The sequence below is a fragment of the Dipteris shenzhenensis genome, chromosome 14 (assembly GCF_047967505.1).
Source record: "Dipteris shenzhenensis isolate YYH24624 ecotype China chromosome 14, Dip_SZ_1.0, whole genome shotgun sequence".
Taxonomy (NCBI): Eukaryota; Viridiplantae; Streptophyta; class Polypodiopsida; order Gleicheniales; family Dipteridaceae; genus Dipteris; species Dipteris shenzhenensis.
The window spans coordinates 19,223,384-19,246,761 of record NC_141609.1 but is presented as its reverse complement, the minus strand read 5'-3'; the positions used below and the strand labels follow the sequence as shown (position 1 = coordinate 19,246,761).

The 23,378-nt window shown below is 39.0% G+C and overlaps 2 protein-coding genes across 6 annotated transcripts; both read right to left on the bottom strand.

Moving 5' to 3' along the window:
- Positions 1-2,734: 2,734 nt before the first annotated feature.
- On the bottom strand, positions 2,735-8,324 carry EMB1220 (pre-mRNA processing ribonucleoprotein binding region-containing protein). Of its 5 annotated transcripts, XM_087384856.1 has the most exons (10): positions 8,237-8,324; positions 8,044-8,091; positions 7,887-7,952; positions 7,643-7,771; positions 5,451-6,343; positions 5,200-5,270; positions 5,009-5,111; positions 4,700-4,775; positions 4,212-4,424; positions 2,737-3,917 (listed from the first exon to the last, which is right to left on the bottom strand). In XM_087384856.1, exons 2-9 carry the CDS (start codon positions 8,044-8,046, stop codon positions 4,317-4,319), a joined length of 1,449 nt encoding a protein of 482 aa, XP_087240982.1. In that variant the 5' UTR covers positions 8,047-8,091; positions 8,237-8,324; the 3' UTR covers positions 2,737-3,917; positions 4,212-4,316. The 5 variants fall into 5 exon arrangements, with proteins under 5 accessions (XP_087240979.1, XP_087240981.1, XP_087240982.1 ...); XM_087384854.1 differs by lacking the exons at positions 8,044-8,091; positions 8,237-8,324 and having other exon boundaries at positions 2,737-3,691; positions 3,799-3,917; positions 7,887-7,958; XM_087384855.1 differs by lacking the exons at positions 8,044-8,091; positions 8,237-8,324 and having other exon boundaries at positions 2,736-3,905; positions 7,887-7,958.
- A 10,459-nt stretch (positions 8,325-18,783) lies between these two features.
- On the bottom strand, positions 18,784-19,894 carry LOC147894303 (zinc finger AN1 and C2H2 domain-containing stress-associated protein 11-like). The gene is made up of 2 exons (XM_087385175.1): positions 19,746-19,894; positions 18,784-19,604 (listed from the first exon to the last, which is right to left on the bottom strand). The coding sequence occupies exons 1-2, from the start codon at positions 19,845-19,847 to the stop codon at positions 19,143-19,145; spliced, it is 564 nt and encodes a 187-aa protein (XP_087241301.1). The 5' UTR covers positions 19,848-19,894; the 3' UTR covers positions 18,784-19,142.
- Between the last annotated feature and the right edge of the window lie 3,484 nt (positions 19,895-23,378).

Sequence of the window (23,378 nt, the reverse complement as noted above, 5' to 3'; positions counted from 1 at the left end):
CATGTGCTTTAGGACATTCTTACAATGGAAATGGCACATGGAATTAGTTTAACTTTCTTTATTCGTTCACAAGGGTTTGTTCTAGGCATGTGGTTAACATGTATTTTGTATGTACTTGTAACATTTACATGGCATTACATGGGCATTGGAGTATTTCAGCAAGGGATTTGCTCAAATGGCACATGGAAGTGGCCCATGGGATTCGTATACAAGTTTGTATGTGAATTTGAATTCCACGCAATAATTTGATATAAGCTCCTAGTACATTTGTAAAGTTTGTATATGCATTCCATCAAAGTACTATTTAAAGGAGCCAATTTACAAAAAACCTTCATGTGTATTCCATATGCTTTGAGGTATTCTTACAAAGGTTTGCTCAAATGGCACATGACATTTGCATGGAAAAGAATTGGCAACAAGCTGTAAGTGGAAATAGCAATTGATGTGGGTTGAAGTTTATGTGAGTTGATTTCAAACAACACACAAGAACTACATGACAAGTGTTGCTTGAAACACGTGAATGTACTTTGGATTATTGTTCAAAAAGTTCAATTCGGTCTTAGTGGGTGGTGGTTCAAGATACTTCACAATTTACTTTGGAGCAAACCATTCAAACATTGTGTAATTAGTGTGTCGATTAGTGTCCTACACATTGCCTTGCTATTTGTTCTCTTTGCAAAGGAACATGGTGCAAGTTGAAGCTCTAGTCCATTTTGTAGACCATGTTGAAACACTGCAATTGATTCCGCACTCTACTTATAAAAGACTTACCTCACCTTCAATACTACCTTTTCACAATGATGAGGTTCCTTGGAGTGAAGCAACGATGCCATATTTGAATGCCATGGCCATTATTTGTTCCATGGGCAATGTCAAGTGGGTGGAGTGCCTTTCTTGGTGTATTGTCAAAATCTATTTGTTAGCTATGAGCCAAAGAAAAAGATTAGGTTTTTTTTATAGTATTGAGTGCGTACTAATTTTGGGCTTCCAAAGTTGAAGTTGCTACTTAAACTTAATAGAACTTGGCATTGAGAAAGCCTTTATATAGCATGAAGAAACCTCATTTTGTTGTGCTTTTTTTTAAAGTGCAAAACATACTATTATGAAAAATTCTTTGAACATTCATTCTCAAACATATAATCTACTATTCCTAGAATTGGCAAATATTATTGTAAACATACAACCACGAACACTCAAACTGCATTTACTTTCAACTTCTACTTCAAGTTGCAATATTTATGTTATTGGCAATTAAACACAATTCATTAAATTAGCATTTACTATCGATTGTGTATTGAAGCTACTAGCCTTACGTTCACAATGTTGGTGTAAATACAAAGACATGAATAAAGGTGACGCATTGTTTGGAAATTCAAGTTGTTGCAAGTGAACAAGATGGCGTGAATTCTACTGCATGGCTTATTGCTAAAGACTCACTGAGTTGGGATAACTTGAAAGGACCGGAGCTAAGGGGATTTGTCAATGGTAACACATAACATTGCTAAGAAGTTCATCAAAGGCTTTCTCATTTGAGATACCATCAAGAAGATGAGATACTTATCTTCCAATGTAGTGTGTTCGAGTGAGACACTAGTATGGACAAGAGATGCTTGAATATAATGGCTACTATGTGCCATCTCAAACTTGTTAAACAAATAGATATGAGTGATAATTATGTATGTTTATTCATATAGACAGAGCCTCTTAAATTTTCAATAGCAATGGCAAAGCCAACCTTTTTAAAGATGCGACATACAAATGTTTGAGGTACACATCAACTAACATATAAAAAACTGAAGGCCGTAGTTTCTTAAATTTTCAACCTTACTCAAATAACTATCTTCAAATTTTGGTTATTGGGCCCTAGAAATATTGGTTAATACTTGAAGGTTTTGGAAGTGCACCATATTTGGCACGCGATGGCTTATGTCCAAGACCAAACTTTGGTACTTTTGGACTCTCATTAACCAATAGTCTGATTTTAAGCTTTTCAACTATTATTAGTCATTTGTACAAACATATGAGAATCAACTGACCAAAAAATATCTTTGAAGCGAGCAATCCAACACCAAACTTTGGTATTTTGGGCTCTCATGAAATCATCAGTCTTTCTTTTCAGCTATTATTAGCCATTTGTACAAAAACATGAGAATTGACCAACTAAAAAAATATATGCTCTTGCTTCATTCACACAACTATTAAGGAGTCTAAAGAGAGAACGAAAATACTCTTAGACTATTATCTTGTGTTCATTCTTTATGTAATAAAAAAGGATGTCTACTTGACCAATCAACATGAGGATTTTGGATTTCCTCATCCTTTAATATTCATCATACCACCTTTCAGGCTCAAGATATTACAAGCAAAAGCTTCTCCAACCTTGTCACAATATTCTGATATGTACATTCTTAAACAGTTGACCTTGAAACTTCAGGCTACAACTTAAGACCAAGAAGCTGTAAAGCTAGAACGGATCTTATAGCTCGAGAAGAGGGAGCATGCCGAATCTCACCCAACAAGTTTGTGTTTGTTTATACTACACATAGAGTAGGTCTGATTAACATCAAAATGTTATAATTATATAGCTAGATTTCACGGATCTCCCTATGCTACATCTGTATGATGCTTCACAACCTATGTCTACACATTGTAACACTAGAAGCACACAATTGCACATTGGCCACCAAAAGACACTTTAATCCAGTAAACTCTTCGCAAATCTGGTAGCTTCTTTTTGCAAATAAAATACGGCTGTTGGGATGATGCAGAGCTATCTTATCCATCTAGTTATTTTGTTGACATACAAATTACAATAGATGCTCTCCCCTGTTTTAACTTACTACATGCAGACTTTATTTTTCCTGTTCTGATACTCCAGAAGGGACATCATGAGCAACCATTGCATGGTGTGTGAATCAGAAACCGATTTGGTCAAGCCCTCTTGTAATCAGCATAACAGTGGGGAAGCACACATGGTACGTATTGCATACCAACACAGCATTGCAGTGTAACGCCAACATGTTCTGAACAGGCCCCTTAACCAATAATTTGTGGCTTGCATGTGCAGAGAGCCCATCAATTATTGAAGTGTGAGTCAACTGACGTCCTAGTTGAGTAAAATAACCCAACCTAGAAAGCGTCTATCAAAGAGGAATAACTAGAGTTTCCTTTCCATGAGGACACAACGTGTTGTAAACAATCTGGTCTGCTAAAAGAGAATTAAAAGATGCATAGAGAAAAACAAAAACCCACTGGCACACATTTCATCTACAAAATCACCAATACAGTACCTATCACCTTGATTCCAGACAGTTAAGTGTAAAAGCCATTACATATTATTATCACTGGGAGGATTCTGACAGCTTCTAACAGTTTTGGCAAACGCTTTGCCTATTACAAACACTCTAGAAAATAAATAGAAATGAAACACGTGACGTTACTGCTTAGTACTTCTTTCAATCTCAGAATGGTATATTCTACTCCAAGACATGGATTGCTTTTATTCACCAACTTCAATATCAAGACAATTTTGCATAAGAAATGAGAAACTTCAGCAAACATTTTTGGAGTTTACAAAGACTAGCAATCAGACTACCAATTTACTCGGTATCAGAAGTTGCACAAAAGAGGCTTAAGAGTACCTCATAATCCTCCTTTTAAAGTGCTTCATTTTTGTACACTGTAAGTAGGCCTGCGAATAAATGAAACAACAGTATATCATTGCAGCAAAACTACCTTCATGTGTGAAATTATCCACTGAAAATCCAGTCATTAATACTCTGCTTTCTTTCCGTGTACCTGTGTCAATCAACTTATGGTCAATACAACTGCTTGGCTTGCCCATATAGCAGCATGCATTACACTTCCTGGATACTGTAGCAGAAGATTGTACATATTTGCACATGCTGATTTCCATCCTACATACAAAGCATGTCCACTATCAGTCCTACAAAGAATCATTTTCCTTCAACTGGAGTCCATTTGGCCCTCATAATAAGAAACTTCAAATCTGTGGATGCAGAGTGTCATCATATCTATGACAGTCCAGTGTTCATTACAAGGATCCTTTGACAAGTATGAGAGTAAATGCGCAGACAGATGTTATCTAAATGTTATTGTAAAAGGAGGACATTATATCCCATCTGTGATAAATAAAAAAGCACGTTTCCAACACTTCCAATCTGCCTATCCATCAAGTTTTTTTAACTTACATAGATGCCTATGAATGTTTAAAGAACTGGAGGAGCTTGAACTTCATCATTTTGAAAGCCTAAAGCATCGCAGACATGCAGCAGGTATGATGCATCCTGCCATGTTCAAGTACGTTTAATCTTGGAGAATGTCCCAGTCTCTGAGAAATATGTGCTCTGAGTGCCACTACCCAACAACGCTGCATGAGCCTGAGGATTTGTAAGCTCAATTCCCTGGTAACAGCATTCATCATGTGTTAGACTCAGCTCTGATACGACAAGAACAGTCATTCTACTTCCCTATGGCAATATACTACGTTAGTGAAACATTTAAAAACAAGGAGCGGAATGATACTGCCAACCAAAACAACTCTAAAAATCAGTGTTTTCCTCAGAAACTTGAACTCTAGCTTTCTTCACTTCAAATCAGAAACCCCACTAAAGTTGTCAATAATCCATGCAGGATTCCTAAGCCCAAATAGCAATTCTGAAAAATTATGCCACCTCACCTGAACAGGTGTGAATGCCAAGCTAGATGTCAACCCAGATGTTGCACCACTGCTTCCATACTGCTTCTCTTTAAACCTGCAAATCGCGAAAAATCACTTACTTTGGACTCAGCTTGACAAAATGCAGTGGCCAGCATGTCACAACTGAAGCCAACACATGCATCACCAACCTTGAGAGAGTGGAATTGTGAATGCACAATTTCTCAAGGTTATCCAAGGGCAGTTATTCTACCCAAGATCATTAGATGGCATGGATGAACTATATAGTCTGTTAAAACAAATACACTAGACCAGAAACAATTGGCTTACTTTTTGGCTGCTTTCGCGGCAAACTTGCTTTGTCCCATAGAGACTCGTAGTTTCCCACTTCCAGCCTGCCCAAGCATTCCATAGCCTTCACCTAGTCCATCCCCTGCAAGTCCAGGAGTAGTTTAACACCTGATTAGCACTGTTATAAGAAAACAGCTTGTATAAGGATTGCATTCTATGTACATGAGTACCTAATGAGCTTTCCTCCGCAACTCCGAACCGCATCCGATTGGCTAATTTCCGCATGTCTGTCAATGCATACCTATGCAGCAAATGAATGGGTGATACGTTAGTTTACTCACAAATAAACAATTATGAAAAAATTCACATGCTAGAATTGCTTCCTCTATCATAGGCTGCATCCACTTGAAAGGCAATGGATACTACTAAAAAATAAACCGGGGAGAGAGAGAGGGGGGGATGTTTGGTTTGGGGGGCATACCTCTCTTTCATTTTCCTAAGTCTGCGACCACCACGCTTCTTCTTTGGGTCAGAATCTGGCACAGGAAGCGGTTTTGGCTGCTTTGGAGGAGGAGGCTCCTGCCACTTCTCAATTTTCTTTTGTATCTCTTCCCTTAGATCTCTTCCAGTTTTGCCTGTAGGATCTCCCCTTGTAGCATCGACACGTGCAGCTAGTGTAGATTTTGCAGCTACCAATCGACATGCACGTGTTCTGAGGGCTGGGGGGGTGCTCTGTACAACCTCTGTTTGAAGGACGAAACCCGTGTGAGGTGAAACAGTTGCAGTCGAAAATCCAGCCAATGTCTTCTTCCTTGCCCCCAAAATCTGTACATTACAAGCTGGCATTCTAGATAAAGCAGAGAGACCACCAGCAATACCCATCAGCTTTGCAGCAATAGCACTTCCAACAATGGCTGACAAATTTGGTGCAATGTAACCCATCCTGCTCTCCACAAACTCCAGGACTTTCTTTTTGGCTTCATCAAGTGCTAAGGCCCTGTCACAAGCCTCCAAAGTTTTCTCCAAGTTTTCCTCAGAAAGGGGCTTTCCAGTGGTTGTAGAGGCTGTGACAGAAACAACCATGATGGTGGCTGATGGAAGAAGCCCTTCTAGGTCAACAAGTGTGAGGTCCATCTCATTCCCTATTTTTTTAACCACTCTGGAATAATCGATAGGATGAAGCACAAGAGACTCTAGCTCAGGAAACTTAAGCCTGTACTTATCTCGAATAAAATTGTGAATAATAACTATTTCATTGTCAATATCCGCAGAGAGAGTGTTGCAATCTACAATCAGCTGGTACTCAGAGTCATCCTCAGTAACTAGCCCTGTCCGAGATACCTCAGTACCCTTTCCAAGGGCTTCTTCCACTTTCTGCAACACCACAAAGTGTAAATTTAAGCAACACAATGTAATGTACGCGAAGTCAGTGATTCAAACAATATTTAGTCTCTTTTGTGAATTGAAATTTCAATTTATGTGATAGTTTTCGACAGAATACAGATTATCTAACCCACAAGCTCTACTATATCTGGATGAATGCAGGAGCATGCCCAACCTCACATTGTAAACACATCATGTAGTTACCCGTATCTAAATGATTTATTATCATGTAGTCACTCATAAGGCTAAAAGACCATGAAGCCTTTCACGCATCAGGGAAACTTGCTCATGCTTAGATCAATTGCTCACCTATCTAGGACACACGTGTCCATGGGCATCTACGTGACCAACAGTCAGTGCGCTTTGTGAATGAGCCTTCTTGTGTTGGGAGAGATGCAACAAAATATAAGTACGACCTGAGGCCATTTAGAACTCTTGTTCCTTTTGGAACATGTTCCAGAGTTCCGTAAGACCACATTGTGTACTCCTCAAGGATTATATGAGTATCTGGTCATACCATTTGGGCTCAATAATGCACTAGCTTCAATAGTATAATGGGTAGAATATTCAAATTTATCTAAAATTTATGGGCACATTCCTCGATTATTTATTATGTTTAGACAATCATGAAACCCAAGATAGACTCACAAAATGTAAAGATAATCTCCAAGAGGTCAAATCTCAAGATCTTTCTTAGGGTATGTATTCTTATTACCAAAGATTTGTTTGCCCATAAAGCTTTGCCCTTGTACAATCTGATGAGAAAGGGAGTGAATTTCATATGGTTAGGTCAACCTTTAATCATTCTCCCACCAAGAATAATTCTCATTTTACTAGTTTAGGTGAATCTAATTAAAATCTTCCTTCTTGCACAACTCCTTTTTCTAATCTGCCTTCTCTCGCACGGGATGTCTATGGAATATGTCTGTGATGGGCTCTCTCTAGCGTCCCAACACATTTCAAACGGGATGTGCAAATGATGCAGAAGAAAATGTGCAACATCAGAGAGAGACGAGAGTTTTACGTAGTTCACTTCCCCTCAAAGTTTAATACTCCACCACCGCAATTATTTTCTGGAGGTAGTCAGATGTGGTGTCGTCTCTCTTCTCTTTCTACCCTTTCCATCTCCTTATGTCGCCTTCAGTTTAAAGTCAAAAGCATCTTATGTGCAAGTGCGTATAAAATTGAAAAAATGTTACATGCAAGAAGTGGCATTCTAAGAGCTACTTCAAAAAGACAACCACAAATTAAATAACACAAATAAAAGACCTCGTTCGAAAGATTACAAACCGTCATGATGTCATTGTATCGCTGGCTATTCTGCAGTTTTGCAACTGTATCTAGATCATCATAGTTAAGGGCTTCCACGTCAGCCATCTCATCATCAATATCTTCTGCCTCATCCCCTGCCTCTTCTTCCTGATGCCACGAATGTGCTTATTAGGAACTGTTATATGCTGAAGCTTTCGATCTAAAAACAGAAGCAGTTTGAGAACTGAGCAACGTATGCAAAAGCGACCAAACCAAAACTTACAATAAGAGATACTTCATTATCGGACAAATCCTCTAGATCGGCAAGAAAGGAATCCGCTAGAGTAGCCTGCATGTATCAAAGAAAGACAATATAGAGCCCGGGTATATAGGAAGATTAAGGAAATAGCAAGAACTCAAAAACCATAGAGTAAAAAGACCATGATGCCGGTATCAGGGAGCAGCAAGAAAGACCTCCTCGCCTGTTCCTGTTTGAGAGAAAACAGACGCAGAAAAGAGCCTATGAGCTAAAGATGTGATCTGCAATTGCCGATTCCAAGCATTAAAAGGATGCTAAATTACTAATTTATAGGCTGCAAATCATAATTATAGCAAAAGCAGTGGAGGGATTGCCTGTAAGAATCAACTTGAGCGCTTCGAGGAGTGAGAGCTTGCAAAATCCAGATAACCCTAGACGGTTTGGGATTATGCCTTTTATAGGTTGTGCTTTTATAAGGTTATGCTTTGTAAAGGGTTTTAAGCCCAAAAAAACACAAGGGCCGGTTTGAACTTTTAACTTGTGTCAAGGTAGCGAGCTTTTTCGGTGCCCCGGCTAACCAATGGGAGAGCCGTGTTTCCCCATCGTCCATTGGGCAGCCATTCTGTACAATGGGAGAGCGGTGTTTCCTCAGCGATCCGCCAACCCATTGTACACCGAACGCGTAAGGGAGAGAAGGTAAATCAGCCAATCACAGGTTGTCCCATGGTCCCTCCAGCAACACCACGCTTCTCGGTGGGCAACCAACCCATTACACACCGAACACCCATCAACACTTCAAATTAATTATGTAGGTTCGTGTGTGTGTGTGTGTGTAAATGATTTGTCCATGACAACCTGTCCATCCCAATGCCCCAACAATGCCCCAACAATGGGCACTTGTTGGGTCAGCTATACCCATCAGGGTGGGCTTTTGGTCTAAAAACCCATGGTTAAGGTGCACGTGTTTCAAACTGATTGTATCTCTTCAAGTCCTTTGAATGGCAATACTCTAAACTAGATTCTCATATCCTTCACCCAGGATGCCTTGAACCATCTCTGGTGTGTGAAGCATTTATATATCAAAGAGTAGAGCTAAAGCATGTATGATAAATAGCACATGTGAAGTAATATATGATCAAAATTACTTACAAAGCTATTGAAGATGCACTTTAATAGCAAATGGAGATGTGAATGAGGTTGGACATGGGGATTAGTTGGCTAAGAGAAGATATTAGAGATTTTTTGCAATTTAGGTTGGGAGGAAAGAATGCCTAGCCAGGCATATATATACCTCGAGGAAAAAAATTTCGTCATTAGACAATGCAATTATATATATATAAAGCATCACTCACCACCACTTCAAATTTTTTTTTGTCACCATCCTCATTAAAAGAGGAGTCATTATACAACAATCTGTAGTAGGAAACTAAGAAGAGGTGAGGAGACGTGGTAGAATGGCAAGAGATAGAGGCATAGTAGGGACTCACTTCATGAATGAGGAGGGAAAGGGGTATCAAATGAGGAGGGGAAGGAGTCTTACATAGTTGAATCAACCTCTCCCCTTTATCTTTACCAAATAAGCTTATGGCAACTCATCAAGTGACTATAGCTCCTATTGGGCATATAAGGTCTTGACATGGCTTGTAAGCACTTTGACATGTGGAGGATGGCACATCATAAAATATCACCATGTAATTCCATTTCTTGAATCCAATCACCAAGCATATGCCAACATTGGGTCCACTTCCATGTGCCCAAGACAAGCTTGGCACACCCTTGGCATGAGTCATCAATACATTCTTGAGTACACCTATGGCTGAACCGATTAAAGAGTCCATTACATGGAGCACTCTTGAAATAAGAAATATCTAATAAATATATTACTTCCTCCTACCTTAGGATATATCCATATACTTGACACATAAAACATCATAACACATACCAAAGCATAAGGAACTTTTGTTCTTATTATATTTCACAGCTCTCCTTTCAGTGAATGAAATTCAACCTCAAGTTAACTGATCCTATGGGTCCTGCATATTGTAAGACTCTTGCAATAAGAAATATCCCATAAATACGTTACTTCCTCCTACCTTAGGATATACCCCTATAAAATATGACAACACACTAGAGCATAAGTAATTTTACTTCTTATGAGACTTCTCCCCTCAGGTTCATGTGAATGTAATTCACCAGCATCAGGTGAATCTAATTCAATTTGACGTTGATCCAATGGAGTCTGCTGCCTATAGTGAAACATGCTGAGCATGGAAATTCTTTAGGTACATCAAGGTACATCCCATTGTAGAATTTTGGCATTACTTTCATAGTGATCATGGTTAGCACATATTATCATTTCCAAGGATAGGAGCTTTGTAACAAAAGCCTTATTAAGGCAAGGATCAAAAGCAAAATCAATTAACCTTTCTTAAAAGATTACGGACAATTTTGAGTTTTCCATAAGGCCTTATCATGGCCTACTTTCCTTTTCATTTATTGAGCCTCAATGTAGCCATGCACTAGCCTTTAACCAATTTTTGTCGTTGTAGCATATGAAAGTTTGCCTTTTCAGCATCAAGGATTTATAATTGTAGCAAAATATTTAGGCTAGGGATCTCATATTCTAAGGGCATAATAGCTTTTGTACCATACACTAACTAGAACAGTGAATATTTGGTGGTGACATTGTGCATGGTGTTGTAATCCCACAAACAATGTACCATAAGTTTATCCCAATCCCTGTTATTACGACAACATCCAGTTTTCTAAGAATGCCATACAAGATACCAATAGTCCTCTCCATTTTGGCTATTAGACTAAGGTAGTAAGCACTTCTTGGCCTATGATAAATTTACAACTTCTCAACAAATCATTCACAACATCATTGATGCAATGGGTGCCTTGATTAGACATAAGCTTCAAAGGATATCTGAATTGAGCATAGAGGTGCCAGAAACAAAGCTAACTATTGTTGCAACATTATATCTAGTTGTCGTTGATCTTGCAACCCAATTCGCGAGATAATTTGTGGTAATAATAAGTAAAACTTCTTTGTTTTTGTGTTGGGAAAGGGACCAATAAAATCATATCAGCCACTTATGAAAGGCAGAAAGAGGGAAGAAGATTGGGGTGCAACTCCTTCCTTCCAAAGAACATGCAAACTTTAGATGTTTTACAAAAGTTCGACACATCTCAAATCAAAGTGGGCTAGCAATGACCACAGATGAGAATCTTTTTGACATTGTAATCTATAGTAGAACGTCCTTTAAAAATACCATCATGACTATGTTTCACTATGCTTCACATGTTCACCTTCCTTTGAAGAACCAACTTTCTCATCCTTTGTAGTACAAACTCCTCCTAGCAAGAAGTTTTTACTCTCTTGGTAGAACTTCTTTCTTCCATTAAAGAATTTCTTTCTTCTACTAAGATAGTAATTAGAGGGTAAGGCAAGTGGTCAACCAGGCCATTACTTGTTCATACATAAGTCCACCAGATCAAGAGTGAAAAGAGGTAGAACCTCGCTCAACTCTTCATTCTAGAGGAGACAATTCTTCAATGTTGCTACCTCCTTCCCCCCTTTACCAGCTTGAATGTGAAATCATATTATTGAAACAATGGGTTCCATTTGATAATTGATTGATCAATTGAGCACCTACCACTTTGCACTTGATGGAACAATCCTCAATGAGGATCACAAAAGAATAGCCCAAAATATAATGATTGTATTGTTTAAGGCCAATGCAAACCCCTTTCGTACTACTAGCAACATTCTCTTTCCTTCTCACTTCTAGAACAAAATGCCAGCCAATGTGTAGTTTGAACTCCCAACATGGAGATAAAAAATTCCGCTCCAACATTGAGACAAAGAATTTACTACCAAGCATAGTATCTAAGAATGGGAATTGGTGTCAAAGATTATTAAAAGAGTCAAAAGTGGCTTGGCTTTTTGCCACCCAAACATAGGAAACCCTTTGTGAAGTAGCTTAGTAAGAGGGCTAGCTAGGTAAACATAATAGGAGGCGAATCTTTGGTTTCATGAAAGGTTTATAATCAAAAGCACAGTCTTCCCAACTACCAAGTATTATCATTTCAACTTTAATAGCAATATGTGGTCATCATCCTCAATAGTTCGATAGGTCATTGTGGACATCCTCATATTAGCACCATTGTGCTAATCAATGGTTCTCACCACCTTTTGGTCATCACCATTCTTGGGTTTTCCTATCTAGCATTGTTAGATTTTAGGCTTAATATCCCTAATCTAGCTTGAATTATCTCATATCATCTTATTCTATTGACCCTCTCACATGTCTATGTGATTTATATTGGAACAATTAGCTAACTCATCTTGATGCGTAAGTTCTCTAGCTAGAATTTGGCCATTTGTTCTTCTAGTTCTTTAGGAAACTTATACAAATATCCCTTAATGTTTGGCTAAATCTTGGCTTAATAGCCATCCTAGGCTTTATGGTTCTTATGCGAGCATAACGCTTGATCAAAATTCAGCAACCCTAGAGTATGCATACATTTGAATAAAGCCCAATAGCCATTTCATCATGGGGAAGGACATCATCTTTAGCCACCCCAAGAGTGTTAAAAAATCATTTGGAATCATTAGGTGCTACAATTTTTCAACATCATTCAAATGATTTGGCAATGATTATTGTGTCCACTGGTCAGACTTTGAAAACTTATAGATAGAAAGTTTGATAAATAATGACAAGCATTCATATCATGCACTTGAAGTTTTGTTCCATCAAATGAAAAGAGTTTCTTTCCATCAAGTCCTGTGGGATCAAAACAATAAGACCCATGCTTACATTACCATAAGTGGTTCTCTCTAGTTCCCTTCACTATTTTTATAGCGGGTCACTTGTGCTTCTCAATAGCTAGGTACCACATCATATATCATTCCGTCTAATATGACAAGCTAAGTCATCATCACGGAAGCCTCATGCTAGCACACTTTTCTAGGCATTATCGTGTTTTCCTTCTAGTTGTAGCTAGGCTTTTTATGAAGGATGAGTATGAGGTTTCAATTGAAATCAAATTCTTGCAATGCCAACCATTGGCATGTTGTTAGATTGTTTCTAACAACGAAAAATATTATTATGTAGAAAGACATGCCTAATGATTTTAAGAAATCTCATTTCCTTTAAGTGCAAGTACTCAAGCTACAACTGACTTTTAGCTATAATTGAAATGATTGGTAGGATCAAACATCAACATACCTATCATATCACCCATTGCACAAAATTGATTTTTCTACAATTAAATGTTGAGGCACTCATAGTTATGCTAGGTCTCTCTTTTGAATTTGAGCACCAATCAAGTGCAACGTCTTTCAGATGCACAAGCTTTTTGGAAAAACCATTAAGAACATTTTGTCTAGTTTTTTCAATGAGAGTTTCAAGTTTGTTTTTGCACTTTAGGTTATGTACATCATATAGGCCAATTCACTAATATGAGTGCAACATCATTCTTCGATGTTTTTAATCTTTAAGGACTTCATACAACGTCCATACAAGTCATTTTCTTTTCTTAGCATTATCTAGTATGAATAGCCATTTTGGGGATCCATATAGTTCATCCCCTTGCTAGGCATTTGTCAACGATATTGGGTTGCCTTTATCTAGCTCTAGAGGTGATCTATGGCTACTTCGGGATCAATTAGTGGTCATCCCCTTCAAAGAATTTTACTAGTCATCAACTTGCATCTATAGGCAAGTTCAGCATCAACTAGATGGTTGATTCACCAATGGTCATTTATGACTTCAATGCTCATGCTATCTAGCACTCGATTAAATTCTTGAGAATTACCAGTGCTCTTAAACACGAATTCTCTTTAGCAATGCTCATTATCTCTTGAACATTTGTTCTTTTCTAGCATTCTTTAGCTAGACGTGTCCCAATAGCTTAGGGGATCGATCAACATCTCTCAATCATATACCCCTATTAGTTATGGAAAATGATTAGAAAATAATCACTCGGATGCTTAGTTTAACCATGGCATAACCTCTAACAGGTTGGCAAAAATTGTCCTCTTTTTGATCGTTTGGTCAATCTTGGAGATCATGGTCAAGGCTAAATAGCCTTTAGGCACTCATCAAATGTTATATTTTTTTGTTGTATCAATCAATTGCTTAGGTGTCAACAATGATGCCTATCCTTTGGAAACTCTACAACTCTCGTGCATTCCCATGTCTAAGCAAATGTTAAAATTGATTGAATCTTTGGGAACCCTACATTTTGGCACATTTCCTTAGCATGCTTCCATGTCTAGCCTCTCCTGAACATGAATCTTTTGAGAAATGTCTAGTGTCTCCTGAACTCTACATTCCCAATCATTAGTGCTAGCACATAACAATTAAAGCATTGAGATAGGTCCAACATCTTTTGATGCCTGGGGAAAACAAACATAATCGGTGGGATCATCAGATATAGCCATAGGTCATATCCCTCATTGTATTCCTCTTTTCTACCTATTGCTAGGAGGTATCCATATTGTCGTACCTCATTTTGCAAGATCCCCACTAGCCCATTGTCTAAAATGTTGGCTTGACCCATTCCCCACATCGGCCTATTCTGAGTGTCTGCACCTTGCAACCTATTTGGCTTCCAACCATGGCAAAAAACTATTGAAAACTAAAAAATACCTTCTCCCTCAAAAGATAGACCAAGTGTATCTAGGATAGTCATCTATATTCTCCATATGTGGTGTCCTCAACTTAAGTCTCCACTAGCCCAAATAGATCCATGCATTCTTTCCCAAAATTCATCCTTCACAAACATTTGGAGGGGTCTCCAATGTAGGCATATTCAAAACCATATTGTGTCTTTATAGAAGCTACAAACTCCATTAGTTTATGTGGTCGAATTCGTCATGCCATAATTTTGCATCTCTCATTATAAATGTTACTATTGATAGACAAGTGTCTTGCTTGTTTCTTTCATGTGTATCCAGCTGATACAAACCATGACAAAGAGTGCTTGTAGTGACTATTTGATAGTTCTTTTCTCTATATGTGACAATGCACAAATCATCCTCAAGATCATAACATATTCTCTTCTTCCAAAACAGGAAAAACAAAGAAGATTCTTCTTTATGCCTGAAACATAAAAACACAATCAATAACTAATGAGAGAATAATCTTCCCAACTCCTTTCAAAGATAAGAAGAATTGTTTGCACACGACAGAGTTTTATCACTAGGAGCAGACTAGAAATCAGCAAACAAGTGTTTCTTGGAAGTAATGTTCCTTGATGGCCACTGTCAAAATACAAAACTGCATTTGTAGTATCACTCACATTGATTGAATTGTCCCCCTTATTGGGATAATAGCCATATACCACTCTTCAGCTACATAGGTATTGTTGTTGTCCAACATTGAAGTGTTACAAATTGAACTGACATTCAAACTTCCTTGTTCTTCTATTTTCAAAATATTTTCCTGCATTCATGGATATAATGACCGGCCTTCTTACGGTAATGGCATCTTGCTTTCTTCTCTTCTTGCTTCATCCTTCTGCTTATCAGATGGATACTTACAAGCAGCTTTAACCTATGCACCACCTTTAGGATGGCAACGCTTCATTACTGCTATGAGATGAGAAAAACTTATTCTTCCTTGTCTTCTCCTCTTGCAATTAAGAAACCCACAAGCTCCTCTATAGAGGCTGAGAATTGCCTCTCAAAGACAATGTGAGAGAATTGTGGAAGCTCAAATAGGACTCCCGTAAGGTCTTGGAGGTCAAGTCTTTCCCTAAGGTCTTGGATCTCACGTAGGTGCTCTAACATACTCTCTCCGATAAAGAGGGATGGAAAAACATTTCTTTTCATTATGTGATCACATAGGATGGCATAACTTCCAGCTATGGGCATTACAACTTGATCTTTTGGGTTCGTTCTCACAAGCCATGCTTTCTTAGTGATGATTTGCATCTTCCATTCAATCTCCTACGTCTAACATGTTTTCCACTAACACTAACATTATTCATTAGTTGCTCGACTTAACAACATTCTAACACCCTCCCGTAAGTTGAGCATTCATCACCATCCAGCTATCAAACTCTCCATCTAACAATCTATCTCTCAATCAGCTCTGTAACTAACTTTAGAAGAACTTCAAAGCTCGATCTTTTTCCACTGTTGTTGCATTAGCTTCCGCCCTCCTAGTCTTCAAGTCCTCCGTCTTCTTTCTGCAATCTCAGGCAAAATGTCCTAGCTTCCCACAATAGTCAAAGCACTCACGCTTGCTCATGTCAACTTGACAAGCTCCATTCCATGAACTTGTGGCCTTTGTGCTTTCTTTCTTCTTGAATTGTCTTCCTCTTGCAAATAATGCCATTTGAATGCCTTTGTCTTTCGCTTTGTTCTACTTTTGCCGAATGTCTTCTTGGAGTATGATGCTTGTAAGCTCTTTAAATTTCATCTCTTTTGTAACAGTGCTCAACATGTTCAGATGGTCACAGGATTCAAGCAATGAATTTATGCACTCCTCGTCCTCAGCAATTGATGTTCCAATTGATGCCAGTTGTTTTGTAAAGGTCTTGAACTTCAATATGTGTGCAGTAATTGAGTCATCTTTGTCCATTTTGAGATTAAGCAGTTGGCGTCTCAAGTAAGTCTTGTTTGCCAACGACCTGGTGTGATAAAGTGTTTCAAGAAGGTCCCAAGCTTCCTTAGTCGATTTGGCACCACTGACATGTAGGAGTTGCGTGCTAGCCAAGTGGTAGAAGATCTCCTACTTGGCCTTTGCATTCTGACGTTCCCACACAACAAGTTCATTTGTCTCCCGTCACGGTCTTCCATAAGCCTTTTTGCTTGGAGCATTACAGTGATGCGTAGCTTCCACAGGTGGAAATTGGTTCCATCAAATTGATCGACAATTCGGTATTCTTTCAGGGATTCCAAGGCACTCGATGAGGAAGCCATTCAATTGATTATGGTCTTCGACAATTCTGACGTTGGAAAAATCGTGAAAGCATTCCTAACACCACATCAACATCGCACGATCATCATCTGCCTGCATTGTCAAATTGGATCATTGCCTCATCTTCTAACGATCGTCAGGTCCAGGATCTAAGTCAATGCTCTGATACCATGTCTGAAATATAGATGTACTAAGACAACCATATAGAATAGGAACGATCAAAAGACAAGATTGAGATCCAAGATGATCAAGAGAGATGGAAAAATATTGCTTTTCATTGTTGTGATCACGTTGAATTGAAATAGGCTCCAGCTATGGGCGTTACAACCGATCTTTTGGGTTCGTTCTCACAAGCCATGCTTTCTTAGTGACGATTCGCATCTCTAATTCAATCTCCTATGCTAACATGTTTTCCACTAACACTAACATTATTCATTAGTTGCTCGACTTAACAACATTCTAACAAGCCTCTCCCTCTTCCTTGTTCCAATCGTGATGGCCTCTTGTCTCTTGGATTGGCTTAGTGAGTGACTTGATTGACACCCACTACCATGTCCTTAAAGTATTCTGAAAGATTGGGGAGATCCTTGATACTAGGAAATCCACTTGTTTTGCATTCATGATGTGTGTGTGGAGGGGTCAAATCATGGCAATCAAAGAAGCATTTCATCATCGCCCTGCTGTCTACTGAATCAAAATACGTTGCAACAGAAACAGCTCTAAAGAAGCCATTTATAAACTTTCCTGTCCTTAGGCTGTTTACACACCGCCAAAGGGTGCTCGAAGTGTGGGCACCCAAAAACATTCACGGGCGAGTTGGAATGGCCACCCCCCATTACACACTGACTGCCCATTGTGAAATCATTGAAAATTGGGTGCCCACGGATGGGCACGCCTTTTACACACCGTCCAAGTACATACCTTTTGCAAAAATGAGGGCCCGGATGGGTGTGGAGCTGGGGGACGCAAATTGTGATGGCGATTGGCTGAATCCAGCCTTGCCCATCGGTGGGCAACCAGGCTTGGCTGCCCAAGGAAGGCCTTTCTCAAGGCATGACATGGTCTCCACGTCGAATTAAAAGGTCTAAGCTTGGGCACTGTATGTGTAAAGAGGTGCCCGCCCAAACCTTAAATGGTGGCTTTCTATTGGTCCAAACGACCGTCCAACGTTGGGCGCCCTTTACCCGCCCTTTGAAAGGGCGGGTAAAGGGCCTGGTCTACTGTGCAAATTCGAAATCACAGTGGATACACAGTAACAGGCAGAGAATTGGCTCATTTTCTGAGGGTATGCTTGTGTGCAGGTTCGTTTCAGAGTCATCCTTTCCATTTATGAAGAATCGCATTAATACATCTCGAGGTTAAAGTTTGAGGACTCAAGCAGTATCATGACCTTTTGTTTTTAACGAGTATTTTGACGCGATATGTACACACGGGAAGCGAGTAATCGTTTCACTGATTGAAGTTGAAGCACGCGAAGCCCTTGTGGCTTTATCTCAGAGAGGTATCTTGACACCCGAGAAGGGCTGGAAACGCTTCTCAGCTTCGTCTAAAAAGAAATTATAAATGCCTTTGCGAAGTTCAGCATCACAAAAAAACAGTTCCTTTGGAGACCATCTATCGTTGCTGAAAATATCCCAAAAAACATCTCCAGGTGTATATAAGAACATTACTTCGCCTTACGAGGCTACCTCAACATTTTACTTCATGTACTTTCGACCTAAAGCAATTCCTCTCCATTTCAACAGATAATATTGCACAAAACATGAATCTGCGTTATGGAGCAGTGAATCAAATCCCTCTCCAGAGAAAAGAATGGTAGAGAAAAGAATGGTGTGGAATTGGAAGCAACTTTAAGAGTACATAAAAATTTTACTTCATCTACATTCCAACCATAAGAAATTCCTCCCCATTTGAAGAGAAAATATTGCACCAAAAACATGAATCTGTGTTGTCGTGGAGTGAATCAAATCCCTCTCCAGGAAAAAATAACGGTGTTGAATTGGAAGCAACTTTAAGAGGCTGGTCTGCTACATACTGAGTTGCAATAACAAAAACATCTCGATTGTGTACAAGAAAATTATTTGGCCTTACGAGGCTACATAACAATTTTACTTCATGTAAATTTCATCTAAAGAAATTCCTCCCCATTTGAAGAGAAAACATCGCACAAAAACATGAATGTGTGTTGTGGAGCAGTGAATCAAATCGCTCTCAATGGAATCAAGTCCCTCTCGAGAGAAAAATAATGGTGTTGAATTGGAAGTACTGTACACGAAACAAGTGATTATTGAATTGAAGAGGCTTGTCTGCTAAGTTCCTTAGGAGCATCTTTGAATTGTATCCCTTAAAACGCACTCATGCTTTTTGAAGAAGACGCAGACCCCAATTTGGAACCCATTTTACTGCTACTGACTCCACATTCGGTTCCGTTTCTACCTCCAAGAATTTTCATAAAATCTTGGGTCAAATTGGTTACTGTAGCCCTTGTCTCCGCACAGGCGTGATCTGCCGGGAAGCGATGCTTCAAGCAAACCTTTGCCTTGCAAGATTTACAAACGTAAGTGTTTGTGGTAGTTAGAACGTCACGGCATCTCTTTACGGGGCACTTGGGCTTCTTCATGACGCGATCGTAGTTACGGGGGTCGCAGTTTATCCGCATATGCTTTTCGATGGTGATGTCCGGATTCTCGCCATAGACCTTTCTCACAGCAATTGCGCAAACCGGGCAAAGGACCACGGTAGTATCCTTCATGTCTGCTTTGGGGCAATTATGGGCTCGGTAAGAGCGGTGCTCGAGGCAGAACACCTGAGAACCAAAAGGAAACCCATTTCCGTGAGATGATGATTTATTCCCTCGACAACAGATGCAGCGCACAAATCGTCAAACAATCGCGTAATTTACAAAAGGTGTAAAAGGAAGGAAAAGGTGGACGGGAGAAATTCCAACCTGGTTGCAAGAGTCACAGTGGAAGGGCAGGAAATCGAGCTGATGACAGGAATCGTGAGTGCAATGAGAACCCAAGTCGGGAAATGCCTCGGTGCCGTCCATGGATACAAGAAGAAATGATTTGTGTGTGTGTATGTCTCGAGAGAGAGATCGAGAATGAGATGAATTGCAAAATAGAGGAGGTGCGAGCTTATATATTGAGTATGTCGGTGGGGTTTGACAAAGTTAGTTCCCTTGGAAGTGAAGCAACCATGTCACCTTCCTTCTCCTCTAGATCCTTCCAAAACGGCCTCTTGGCTCCACCATAGCTTACGTATGTACGCACATCCCTTAAATGTACGCAACAAGCTGAATTTTATTCATCGTGTGTTTTATGTTTTAATGAATATTGTTAAATGTTGTGTAAATTATAGCATGGTGTGTCCAATAAGCAATTGTTTGTCCAAATATGATCAATTTTTGACCCATATATTCTAGTTGATGTTGTTATAATTTGTTTCATGTTTTGTATTTCCATAAATTGTTGTAATTTGACCATGTTTTTGTTTTGTTTTTGGAAGTTGATACTGAAGTCTCCAAGATTCATCTTGTTGGCCTTTTGCATAATTTTTTGTAGGCATAGTAGGAATGTTGTGATTTGTGTGTCTGTAAATGTTAATTATGTTTAGTATTTTTTATTTTTTATGTTTGAAATGTAGTGAGTAAGTATTGTGTTCCTTTTTCATGTATGCAATCTGTGTGTAGAAGTTTCAATTGTCTTAGTATGTAGCTATACCGAGTCCATTTTTTTGTATTTGTTGGAATTTTTCGATGTGGATTTCGTTGCTTGGTTCAGTGTGTGCTTCCTGTAGGCATAGAATTGTTGCTTGCATGATGCTTTTGTCTCTTATTATGTCTTGTATGTGTGCCTTTAGAGTCACTGTGTTTGGCGATTGTAGTATTACAGTATTGTCCCGTGTTTGCGTGAAGTCGATTTGGTTGAATGTCCACTTCGATTCTATTTGAAGCCGTTGAATCTCTTGCAAGACAATGTTGTCAACCTTAATGTGTTTACTCTCAATTTCCTGCAGCAAATACAAGTTCTCTAGGTTTTTTATTCTTGACAGCGTGGTGTATAGTAGTCTATGTGATTTGATGTTCGTTGGGCCAAATGCCAAGGAGTCCATAGATAGTCCCTGTGCTCGATGCACTGTTCTTGCGGCAGCTGGTTGGATAGGAAATTGCGTTCTTGTTATAGTGTTGAAGTTGTTTTTACCTACTTAAAACTCCCGTTGAATTTGAAGTATAGGTGTCCAACTTCCATTTGTTTCTTCTTTGTAAAGGGATCTATAGTTGTATCTTGTGTTTCTTCCCACCTTGCTGTCTTTGAATTTTATCCAAACTATGTCCTTATTATGTGTTATATTTGAGTGCATGAAGATCCCATTTGTGCCATTTACCAAACCGTCTTGGATGTCCATGTTTCCAGAACATATTTCAATAATCATTCCTACTTTTAGTTTTAACTCTGTGTAATCCTGTTGTGCATTTAGGGTCTGTAGGAGTTCTTATTTTTTTGTTGCATTGTTTGTCTTTTGTCTATTGCTTTTAGTATGTGGGGTTGCCTTGACAGAAGTTTGAATACCTGCTCGTTATGCTTGTCCTTTAATGCGTTAGTGTAAAATAGGTGTGGTATGTTTTCTTTATCTTTTGGGTTTCGATTGTGTTTTTTGTTAAATTTTTTAATGTCATCGTCTGTGTGTTTACCTACTCTTATTTTATTTAATATTGTTAGAAATTTAGTATTTTCTTGTCTCATTGGTTGAGTTAGTTCGTGGTACTGGAAGTGTTGTCTCCAAATGTGGTTTGCAGATGATATTGAATCAGGTTTGCTCGCGAAGATCCAACTATCTTTTGTAGGGCTCGCTTGGCATAGGTCTCTGCATGCTACCACATCGACGCCTCCAAATGGCTGAGTGTGATTATGTTTGATTTCTCGCATCCTCATGTCTGCCGCCGTGAATGTGTTTTGACCTACCAGCGAGATCTCTTCGATTACTAATAGTTCTAGTGCACTGTATGTGATTGTCAGTTCATGAAGTTTCTCAAATGAGAGTGGCTTATAATCTGTGTTGATGAGCGGCAGGTGCCGAATGCATAGTGAAACCTCCGATGTAGAATGTTGCTCTTCCTGTGTACACAAGGAGTAGTGCTCTTGCTTTGTTTGCATTGGACACGCCTTGTGAGAATAATGCCGTGGTAGCGCTTGGACAATCAACATTAATGTAAATGTTTTGCTCGTACCCACATTCCCTGACAAGAACAAGCATATTCTACTATCTTTGTTATTTGTTTTTTTCCACATGATGTCATAAATTACCTGCCTTTGTTCACTGTTAAGTTTCCTTAGTAATGCATGATATTGTTCATTTGGCATGGTCATCTTCACAACCAGAGAGAAGATTTCATCAAAGTCCATACCCTTCTCTTGAACCCTTTAGCAACCAAATGGGCCTTGTAGTTAGGCACATCATCACTTGTGACCTTCATCTTGTAGACCCATTTACATGGCAATCCTTTCTTTCCATGTGGCAAAGTAACCAAGTCCCAAGTGTTATTCTTCATGAGTGAATTCATCTCTGATTGCATAGCATACTCCCACTTGAGCTCATATGTTTTGATGTTTTGTGTATTTACCTTGTTGGACTTGGAGGGCATATCAACATTCATTGCTAAGTCATACTGCTCATGTGGCAATTCAGTATTTGAAATTGATCCTTGAGGATGAGCTGCTTTGTGATGTTGTTTTGCTGTAATATTTTGCTCGCATGATTACCTTGTTGAAGTCATTCTTATTATTCTCTATGGTTTCTTCATTGTCTCTGTAAATGTCATGCCATGACACGTTATGAATGTTGATGTTGCTCTCATCTTTCTGAAATGGTAGATACAACAGACACATCTCCCTATAGTAATTTTCAGGGTCCGTTGTGCTACTATAGCTATTGAAGCGGATTATTTTTTTCCTTTTCCTCCTCTTCATTTGATGTGTTTGCTTCGTATATGCGTTTGCATACTCTGCTAGGCAGACACCTTGTAGGTCGTTTGGCCTTACAACATATTTGGTGATAATTTCTAAGAAGTATATGTTAGTGCTGCTTGGATCCATTTTCTCCAACTCTGACCGTCTCTTTAGCAATAATGTGCGTTCTTCTTGCGGGCTTGTGTTTATGTAAGTGAATTCTCATGTTGTGCTGTGCAGTGGAAGTGATACTGCTAAGAACACTGCTTGTTGAGCATTGATGTGTTGTGTGTTCAGGATTGCATTTCCTACTTTCCTAATCCTTTCATTCGCGGGGTCTTTGTTTTTGATTGATTGGTTTAGTGCACTCTTAATGGCTTCAGTCATGGCCCTGTCTGCTTTCACGATGTATGATGTACAATACGTTGCTGCGTCGTGAGGGTTTAATATAAATTGGATATTGGCGTTTGCTTCCCATAGTTTTGACAACTTTGGATTGAAGTTGTTCATGTTTATGTCCTCCGGTTTTCTCTGCAAGTAGACCATCGGTTGTTTTATTTTTGACCTAATGGCCGTTACGTATGCTTCTTTCGATAAGCCTATGTAATCTAAGAAGGAGTTGTAGTCCATTG